Genomic DNA, 10,822 nt, shown 5'->3' with positions numbered 1-10,822 from the left:
GAATTTAATTATTGTGTTTGTGCTCAGATATTATCCACAGGGTACCTCTGAAGTCAGTTATATAACAGAAAACACGTATTGCAATGTGTTTGTCACAATGCCAATGCTTACCTCTCATGTCATCAGCAGCATTTGAAGGACAGAGAGACAACATGATGTAACAACAGGCAGGGCCAGTCTGATATTTTTTCCCTTATTACAATCTGCTGTGTTAAAGATTCAAATGCATGTGATTCTTATTGTCTGTGAGAATCAGGCTAACAAGTACAGAGCCACACAAGATCAAAGGAACTGTGTTACTGTGATGTACCTGGTTCAATTATTTATTTCAGAGGACAAGTTTTGTGTGAGTATGTGTGTGTGGGAGGGAGGATGGAGAATGTGACAACTGCAAACAGACATTACAGAAACAGACTGCAGTGGGTGTCACAGTGTTAACTGCTACCTCTCTTACCCCTGTCGCCTTTGAGTCCAACATGACCCCAGCTAATGACTGTTATATTTCTGGCTCCAGCGCTGCTCTGCCCATAAACTGAAACTAAAACTTTGACTGATGCACGCACACACACACACACACACACACACACACACTCCACACAGAGAATCTCTTTTAGCTTTGAGGATAGATGGTACAGTATTGTAGTCGGTCTTGGGGATCAATCACCCGTGCATGGATGAGTCGGAGGACACCTAGGCTGTCTGGAAAAGATTATTGGCTCATGATTGCTGGCTAGGAACATACAGTACCCATCAATTCAGGAGGACAAGAGGGGCTGCAAGAATGAAAAAAGGACAAAAAAGGACATCTTTATCAATTATATGAGGGACATTCTGTGGGTGTTGTCTGTTTGGAAGTACTAAAAGAGCGTGTGTGTGTGTGTGTGTGTGCTTCCGTGTATTGCTTCCTAATTGAGTGCTGCAGGAGACTAGCATCGTCCTCGTTCCTTCAACAAAAATTCAAGGGGATCTTTCCATTCTTTCCATTGGATTTTGGATTGTTGTAGAAACTAAGCTCTGTGATGAACAAAAGTTTATGATACTTAAACGTTTTCTTCAGCAATATTATCTTCAGAAATTCAGCACCACTTTTATGATTTTTGAAGCGTAAATGCAATCACCAGAAGTAAAAAGCTAACGTAAGGCTATAAACAAACTACACCACGATTGCATGACTTCCAATTGTAATTGTAAATTGTAATTAAATTGTTTAATCAAAATCTGCAAGTTGGAAAGTTTGAGTTAGTTTGCAAGATAGTATAAACACAACGAGGCTGTAAAGGTGGACTAGTAAGTAGAAGTCTCCACGTTCAGCATTCTGACCACCTCTGTATTTTCCTTTAGACACCTTTTAGCAACCGCCTTTTAAGACACATAAAAGCTTTAGAATTTAAGGGGAAAAAAATGTTTTATGTTGACAGACCTTATTTCAGTAATTTTACCAAAAACCCATTCAAAAAACTCATTGACTTTGAGGCCAGGGAACCAGAAGTGCTAAAACTCATTTCCGGGTTTTTGGTCTCACTTAAAATTCAGAAAAGAATTATCTTGGCAAGAAATAATTCACCTCCTGGGAAAATAGCATGGGTCTTTCTTACATAAAAGTCTTGTCCTTGAAAATACAAGACAAGTGAGCAGGCTGCACCAAGCAGACAGCCTTATTAATTGAACTGACTTTCTGAGTCGCAGCTGCACCAATAAAGAGATATTTCTACATCCTCAACTGAAACACACTAATGGGACATTCTGTCCTCCACATAGTCTTAAATTATTCACTGACATTTCAAGATCTCTGCATCAAATGATTATTATTTTCAATAACATTAAGGTGAACTTTCAGCATAACTCCATGACTGTTCCTTAATGTCATAATGTTGAGGTGCAGGCCGGCCAGTGTGCACAAGAAGGGACAATAATTGGTTCTCTGGTACTGAATCAGAACCTCCAGTGTATAATATAATGCGTGTGCACATGTGGGCAGTTCAGATTAATTATCAATGCTGGCTGAACTCAGCGCTATCAGTCTCATTTGGAAATGGCACACTGGAGATTAATTGGAAGATATAAAAGCGATTTTTAAAATAACGCAGCCCGGTCTGTGCGTAAAATTGACTCCTGTGGTTAACATTTCCCCAGATAATTGTATTAGGCAGCTGTGGCATCAGGTGCACAGTCAGTGCTTACCAAACTTTTAATGAAACATTTGAATTAGTAATTTTTGCATAATCACACCTCTCAGTGTCCCAGAAAGCATCCTCTCCTCTTCTCTCCCCACGCGCACATTTCTTCCGTTTAAAGGGAGCTGAACGGTGTTTACAGTTGCACCCATGAGACGGGTGAGTATCATACACATTTTTGATATAAGATCTTCAGGGTGAGTGTTACAGTGGTGACGTCAGGAGCAAAGAGCAGCAGGCAGTGAGCGCGAGGCGAATACGCGAGACACAACCTGTGCCGGTGCGCATCTTCCCAAACTTCTCCAGCGCTGTCCGAGAGCGCGGAGCGACACACAACCACCAGCAGAGAGAAGAGCATCGGGGCGAGCGATGAATAACAATTCTACCAATTTAAACACGAGTCCGCCGCGGGTCGGTGGCGGCGGCTCCGGGACTGTGGACCACGAACTCGTCATCACCTCCACTTTCGGGACGCTTCTCTCCGTGGTCTACATCATCGGGGTGTCGGGGAATGTGTACACCCTGGTGGTGATGTGTCACTCGATCCGCTTCGCCACTTCCATGTACATCTCCATCATCAACCTGGCTCTGGCGGACCTGCTCTACCTCTCCACCATCCCCTTCGTGGTGTCCACCTACTTCCTAAAGGACTGGTACTTCGGGGACGTGGGCTGCCGCATCCTGCTCAGCCTGGACCTCCTCACCATGCACGCCAGCATCTTTACCCTCACCGTCATGTGCACGGAGCGCTATCTGGCCGTCACCAAGCCGCTGGACACGGTAAGACGCTCCAAGAGTTACCGCAAAGCTCTGGCGTGGGGGGTCTGGCTGCTTTCTCTGGTTCTCACTGTGCCCATGATGATAATGGTCGCCCAGACCACTAAGAACACGCCCGATGGGGGCGTAAAGAGGATGTGCGCACCCACCTGGGCACCCCTGGCTTATAAAGTGTATGTGACTGTCCTGTTTGGCACCAGCATCATGGCCCCGGGGCTCATTATCGGTTACCTGTACGTCAAGTTAGCCCGCACTTATATAGAGTCCCAGCGCAACTCTGTGATCAGCAAGGGCGGCAAGCGGTCACCAAAACAGAAAGTGCTGATCATGATCTTCACCATCGTGCTGGTGTTCTGGGCGTGCTTCCTGCCGTTCTGGATCTGGCAGTTGCTGCCTCTGTACCACAGCAAGCCCCTGAGCCTGGCCTCGCAGACGCACACCTGCATCAACTACCTGGTGGCCAGCCTCACGTACAGCAACAGCTGCATTAACCCTTTCCTCTACACGCTCCTCACCAAGAACTACAGGGAGTACCTGAAGAACAGGCACAGGAGCTTCTACAGGTACACGTCGTCGTTTAAGCAGCGGCCGCCCAGCCTCTACTCGTGGGGGAAGTCTGCGTCCTCCAGCAACCAGTTTGAGTTCAACTCCGAGACGCTGGTCATGGGGACACTGAAGTGACTTCTGAGTCACGTGGAAGAGAAGAGAAAGCTTTTGGAACCGCAATAGGTAGGTGATGACCTCTGCATTACGCACAGGCCGGTGCGCACTGCTGACCAAAGTCACAGGCCTAATACTTTCTCACCATGCATTTTTCTGTGTGGATTATTTTCAAGCAATATAATCGTTTCTAGTCTGAGGAAACCCATTTATTCCATCCATGTTTGGCCGTTTTCGAGCCCTAAATCCCAGTGAGCCCCATTAGCCCTTACTCCTCTTTCTGCTGCGCTCTTTCACCTCCTCACCCTCAGAGGAGGAACTGAGGGCTTTTATATGAAATACAAAGAATACAACAATGGAGCAGCCAACCCAGTTTAGATAAAATATTTAGTGGAAAGTCATTTAAGTTCTGGTAACATGAGCATGAACATGAGTCTGGGGTAAAAATAAAAGTTCTGTTGGGCCCTTACTGACCCTACAAACTACTGCCAAGGCTGGAAGTGCCGAATATGCACCTCTAAAGCATAATTTGAAACGTCACTGCCCGTAGGTGGCTCTTAAAGAGGGGACATGTAATATAATGTAATATACATGGTCCATGTGCTTTAAACAAATTTGTGTTTAATTAAAGGTCCAGTGTGTAACATTTAGGAGGATATATTAGCAGGAATACATTTGTGTATAATCATCTATAAATAAGAATCGTTACCTTTGTTACATTAGAATGAGACATGTTTATCTACAGATGCTGGGTTGCCTTCCACGAAGGCCACTGTGATGAACCTCCATGTTTCTACAGTAGCCCAGTACAGGGGGGACAAACCAACCTGGAAAAGGGAAGGTGAAGCGAGTGAGTTGCAATCTTCAACTACACTGCTAGATGCTACTAAATCTTACACACTGGACCTTTAAAAGATCACAAACTAAATTCATTATGTCCCAGGGCCACCTAAAGTAGCATTGATCTGGTCTGACTGCCCTTTGTGCAATGTGTATATACCCTGCCGCCCACTGAGCGCAGTGAAAACCACACACCTAAGCTGGAGGAATATGTAATTTGTGTTTATTTTATCAAACACAACTTTATTAGGAATATGCATCATAAAAACATGGGGTTTGAGTTTGGCCGGGGACCTTTGTTGCATGTCATTCCCTATCAATCCTTCCGTGCACTTCCTGTCCTCTCTGCTCTGTAAAGTGCTCCCAAAACACTTACTAAATGAAGCATCATGAAGGCATAATACAAACTAAAATAATAAAGCTCCTCTAATGAGGCAGGACCATTCTTAGTGTTCAAAGGCCCAAACAAATTTGCAATTAATCAAGGGGCAGCTGACCCCTCTGTCCGGTTAGTGATCTATCCCTGGCCATGGGTGGTCCCAGGCAAAGAGTCCTCTATTATTTACCATCACACCACTGATAACAGCTCATTTCCATAGCAGGCACATGTTGAGTAAAGCCAGACAGGTGGTTTGCTTTGTGACTGAATTTAGCTCAGAAGATCTGATGCAAGCCCACATCTGGACCTCAAAGGCGTTCTCTGGCAGGAGATAGGAAAAAAAACAACAACCTCCACCTGCATGCCCAATCACATTCACTGAATTTGCTCGCATCCTCCCACAGAAGCAAACACACATCCACTGCTGAGCACTTCCAACTAGGCTTTGTACGCTCTGTCTGAACTGTGGCCTACTTACCTGAATGAGGATGACGACACATCCTAGCTGTGTGGTTCACACTTGGTTTTTCATTCAATAACTGATCGCCTGATTCAATCAACATCCGAAAGGACTTAAGAAGTACAGAGAGAAGTAGCTGACGGTCCCATCTGTTCAGGGTGTTCCTTTTGGCAGGTATCATAATGAGTGATGCACAAACACTCCTCATGTTTTATGGAGAGTTCATAACTCTTTAATTAAGATGGCTTCTAGCACTGAAGGGAAGGTCTTTTACTTTAATCTGGTTTATTAAAGTCTTCTCAGCTCGCACCACCATCTGCTGTAAAGCTACCCCGTCCTCCTCAGATTCACCATGCAGGGACTGGAAAACAAACTGCGTGCATAAAGAAAAAAGGATGGTTATATTATGCATGTTTGGACACGGCTGTCATGTTCCACAAATAAAACATGCTTAGCATCAGATTTCTTATAATCATGAATACTATATGTATGATTTCTAGGGCTGTGACATTTTGCAACTAATATCCCAGGTGGGATTGGACACTTTGGTACTCATTGACTTTTGTGTGTATTTGCATGTCAAATGTCACAAACTAATGCATAAATTCATTGCAGCCAATCCCTTGGTGCTTCACAAACATTGTCACAGTATAGATGTGGAAAACTGGCCTCTCCTTCTTTCTTTTTCCCTCTTCTCCTCACATTGTCTGACAAGTCTTTGCAGCATTTGCTCTATGTAAATTTTAGGTTTGATCGGTCCTGTGTGGGACTTATCAGCTTATGGCTGCATACATTCAAGATTCATGAGAAATCTTAAAAGGCTTTTGTGTTGATTTATCTTGTGAGCCTGCAAAACCTGTTTATCCCTGAACTGGAGATTAATATGCTGCAATGCAATACTATATTGCCCAAAGCGAGAAATTAGACACATTTAATAATTCTTAATATACAGTGTAAAGAAATAGCCAGCCCTTTATCATCAAAACAAACAAACTATTTTTTTGTCTTGGTGGTGATTGAGGATAGGTGAGTCTGTACATTGTGTCCAAACTTTAAAAAATGAAACAGAAAACATGTTATTATCCTAAAAAATATGAAGGTGCTCCTTTAAAGTCCCCCTCAAGGCAAAAATATGTTTTTCTTCTTATTCCTACAGCTGGATGTTCACTGTGCAGAATGATGTATGCGCATGATTTGTGATATCACAAATAGTTTGGAAGTCAGTCCTGGTCCAGTATGCAACTTGTACAGTGTGATGTAGAAACTTGAATAAACCAGTACACATCCACTGAGAATGGACTTTACAGTGAAGTAGGAGACATCTTGTGTCCAGCAGGGAAACTTTAGAAATGATCACAATTTGCATATTCAGATATTCTGAAATGACACACATTATTGGTCCAAGCTGATTATTTGTCTTTAATCAATCAGAAATTAGATGTGTTCTCCGTCATTTTGATCAAAATTAGACTAATTTATCAATTAGTTATGGCCTTCCTGGGTATATTTGTAGAGTTTCTGGCCACCTGGGGGCAGCGCAACAAGCTGAAAACAAAGCACTGACGTATTATCACCACCAGCTTGTTGTTAACTTTGTCCATATGTCGTTTGGTGGTGGACAGGTTGCATACAGTGAGATTTTTTGCTGCAACAGCTGCCTGCTGTGTCTACAAACAAAGCAGAAAATTCGCTTAAAGACGCTGAAATGCTCTGTACAGCTGAGGAGAACTGCAGAGTCAGTTGATCATCTGATCTAACTCTGTGAGCTTGCCCTTTGAACACCCTTTTACCTAAGGCATTGTTATTGGCATTGATCGGTTGTTAACATAAAAATATTATATTATAGTCTGTTCAGCTTTGGCCCCATACCTGATGTGGCTGGCCACACATATCATAACCAATCCCATCCCTATCACCACATCTTAATGCTTTAATCAAAACAGCCCTCTGTTTAATGCCTCTCAACTTTGGCAAAAATATTGGGAATTGTTGCTTACGTTCTTGCGGTATATAAAGCATGTCAATCAGTCTTGTATTTTGTTTTCAGCCCAGGAAACATCACAACACTACAATGATTTAGTAATCCACTTCCATAAAATTTGGGGCATATGTAAAAAAGTATGGTCAAAGAGCAGCAGAGGCAGAGATATCCTGACTATTAGCATCCTCCTTGTCTTTCAAATGTCACCCCCCCCTACAACGCAGACTTCCTGTCTGTGTCTCTTAGCATAAGCTGTGATCACTTAAGTGATGTCCCTTAAGTAATCTCTTAGATTTGGCCAAGATCCCAAGAGGCAGAGAAGACATTATTCAATTGTTTTTTTGAGTGTTAATTCTCATGACTAATATACTCATTTTAAAGTGTAAAAATGGAGTGCCACTTTAATGAACTTGATAACCTGCCACCGAAAACAGCTTGTGCTTTGGAAGGACAGAAAGAGGCGTAGAAATTGATGAAAGTACACCTTTTTCACTTTAGAGACCTTCAGAAGTGTTTGAAAGTTATATTCACAGTTTCAGGATGTGGCCTTTAAATGACAGAACACGCTGCCAGTGTGTGTCATCATCTTTCCTTTAAAATCCAACCAGAGAAGTCACCTTTGTTGGACAGAAACTTTTCATCTTTACAGCTAATAGCACTTTTGTGCTTTGTGATCCTAGTTTTAACATTAGTCAAGCCAAAGTAATGTGCCTGACCTCCATCTGAAACAGTGTAGGTGGTATAGGTGGAGCTTGTGACTTGAATAAAAATAAGCTGTGATATTTGTTATCGACTACAATAAATAGGATAACATCTGGGTCCTAGTGGAGTAAGTTATTCCCATGTTGTTTAATAGAAATTAACTTTATTATAAAGAAATCATAAAAGTATCCATACAGTTCTAAGTGTGATCAAGGTCACATAGAATCATTTTGACGTACTGTATTTCTGTACTTTATTGCGCCGTAGGTTATACTGTTGTCAAATCCTATTATAGTATTTTGCTTTAGAATGAAATTTTGATATTAGATATTATATTATTACATTGACTTCCCAAGCTGTCTGAACCACCATCCAGCTGCAGCCCATGGGTTTATTAGCTGTTTGTGAAGTGCTTGTATTGGCAGACACTTCCAAGAGTTTCATTAAATGGGGCTTAGTCAAGTCAGCAGTCTGACTCCTCTCTAGACCTTGTGGACCTCGGTATGTAATGGGGCCAGTTGGCACAAGCCGGTTAATACCAGTGGTAATCAGACTTACAGTGCAACTAATTACATAACCCATATCATGATAGAAGCCCGTTGAGAGTGAGATATTGTACCATGAGTGCAGTTTTTGTTAAGGGTACAGTATGTTTATGGCTGCCAAAGGCTGGGTAATAATACTGTAAGCAGGTTTTTAAAAGTTCAAGGCAAGCATTCTCACTTTACTGTACGTTGAAAACCAGCTAATGAAAAGTTTCAAGTACAGAGTTTTAACTCTCCAGAGTTTTGGATATAGAGTTACTGGACAGTAAAAACTATTTACTGTATTTATGTAAGGCAAAACCATGCAAAAGCAGGGAATGTACAACTGTTTGCAAAAAAAACCCTCACCCTAACGATGACTGACTCACTCAACTCACATCACTTCACCACATGTTGAAGTGGTGTGAGCTTTAGTGAGAAAGCAGTTCCAAAACCAAAGACTCAAGAGTAAAAGTGTAAGGCACGGAGTGAACAGTGTGTTTATCTGCTCTACTGTTGCACCTAAACAGGTTAGCTGTCCAGCTAACTAATACTCAAAACAGCTTTAAGGCCAAGATGTAGCATAGCTTACTACATTTTGTGGGGTAGAGGTCATGTAAAAGAAATAAATAAAAAATCCCTGGTGAGGGGTGGTAATATCTGTCTGCACTGTCTGTAACTTGTAGTCCATCTTACCTAGGACTACAGTTCCTTTGATGTCACATAGGTTCAACTGATGACAAACAAGCCCGACTGATTGACACAAGTGTGCTGCATTACGGCTAATCAAGTGATGTTCTTTTAACCTTGTGGACTGCTGCTTCCACCTGCTACTGTCTCTGACTGAGAGCTTGTAGAATAAATAGGATTCATGCATATATTGGAGTGTGTGGATGCCTTTCTCCATTGAAAACCTTAAAACAAACCTGCCAGTGACCGTTGTCATTGCAGCTGACAAAACTGACGGTCACCAGCTAAAAATGACATGCCTGTTTTTGTCTACCTTTGTCTGAAAATGACTAAGAAATCTGAGTGGAAAGTGTTACAGTATCTAGACGGGCGTAACAAGAGGTGAGCGAGCAGGGCTTAGCGAGCAGCCAATAGCTTTCCATTCTTTAAATAAAAGGGGCTTCCTGAGATTGAAGTCTTTAGCAGAGATTATGGAGTCAACACAATTTTCTAGATTGCATGAAAAGTTTAGTCTTCTGTAAAACGAACAGAAATCATTAACTAATCTTGACAGCATTAAAGGGAGGGTAACGGAATAGGGTAAAGGATGTCCATTGAGGTTTAGACCTTTAAAGAATCCTCTAACCCAGTAGATCAATATGTCACATGAGCCAAGATGTTAGAGTTGAAGACGAAGAACCAAATCTATTGAATGGCTCTTTAACATGAATGATGGGAACCGAGTCGCAGTTGGGAGCTGTTCTTTTTTTTTTTTTTTTTTTTTAATCGCTGTCACGCACACAGCATGCACACACAGGCTCCTCCTTTGCTACTCCACTGAGACGGAGAGCATGCACAACATGGGGAGGAGCGTAGCAGAGTACATGTGGGGTGCCAATTTTATATGCAAATTTCACTTGACGTCATCTGAGTTGTCCTACACAGTGGCACATCAATATTTCAAAATAATTCAAACTAAGACATCCCACCAATATATTATATATTGGTGGGATGTTTTAATGATTCTGATCCAAATCTTACCCTATCATTCCTTCCAGTGATTATTTCCCAGATTAAATGGGTTACCCCCAGGCTTGCTTCTTAAAAATAAATAAATATAAAAATGAGCCAGTCTTTTGAACGGCTCTTTGAAAGGAACGGCTCCTCAAGATCCGGCTCCCTTCAAAGAGCCATAAATCCCATCTCTACAAGATGTGCTTAATTAAAGTGACCAGAGCATTTTCTTTGAAGATTAAAGGAAATCAATGATTCATTTGATGGGAAAACTACCCGCCAACTTCATGTTTCAGAGTAGATGAAAAACTATGAAAAAGGTGCTGAAACACATGTGAATGACCATGCCACATTGAAGCCTATTATGTTCTCTTTGTTGCTACTTTACCTTAATATATCCAGAACCATCCTCATTTCACTAAAGCTGGCATTCCTCCCACACAGCCTTCCTCCACGTGTAGGCCACAACACTAATGAGTGTTATAATAGGTCCCTCGGGAGCTGAGAAGAGCAATATTGTGCTATAGGCACAGTAGCTGTCAGTGTATGTGAGTGGATCTGAAGTAATGTAGGGATTATGTTACAAGCACAGCAGGATGCTCTCCACCAGTGTGTTTGCAAGTGTTGGGTCCTTAACTACAA

At 42.1% G+C, this 10,822-nt stretch overlaps 1 protein-coding gene across 1 annotated transcript; it reads left to right on the top strand.

Moving 5' to 3' along the window:
• Nucleotides 1-2,274: 2,274 nt before the first annotated feature.
• Nucleotides 2,275-4,003, top strand: LOC127373735 (urotensin-2 receptor). Its single transcript, XM_051418462.1, has one exon. The coding sequence runs from the start codon at nucleotides 2,544-2,546 to the stop codon at nucleotides 3,630-3,632; it is 1,089 nt and encodes a 362-aa protein (XP_051274422.1). The 5' UTR covers nucleotides 2,275-2,543; the 3' UTR covers nucleotides 3,633-4,003.
• Nucleotides 4,004-10,822: the final 6,819 nt, after the last annotated feature.

This window comes from Dicentrarchus labrax, unplaced genomic scaffold (genome assembly GCF_905237075.1).
Source record: "Dicentrarchus labrax unplaced genomic scaffold, dlabrax2021, whole genome shotgun sequence".
NCBI classification, from domain to species: Eukaryota; Metazoa; Chordata; class Actinopteri; family Moronidae; genus Dicentrarchus; species Dicentrarchus labrax.
Note: the sequence above shows the minus strand (reverse complement) of the source record. Positions and strands in the feature narration are given on the sequence as shown.

What these genes read in the sequence shown, in the direction of transcription:
- LOC127373735 (XM_051418462.1), top strand. Translation starts at nt 2,544, where the DNA reads ATGAATAACAATTCTACCAATTTAAACACGAGTCCGCCGCGGGTCGGT.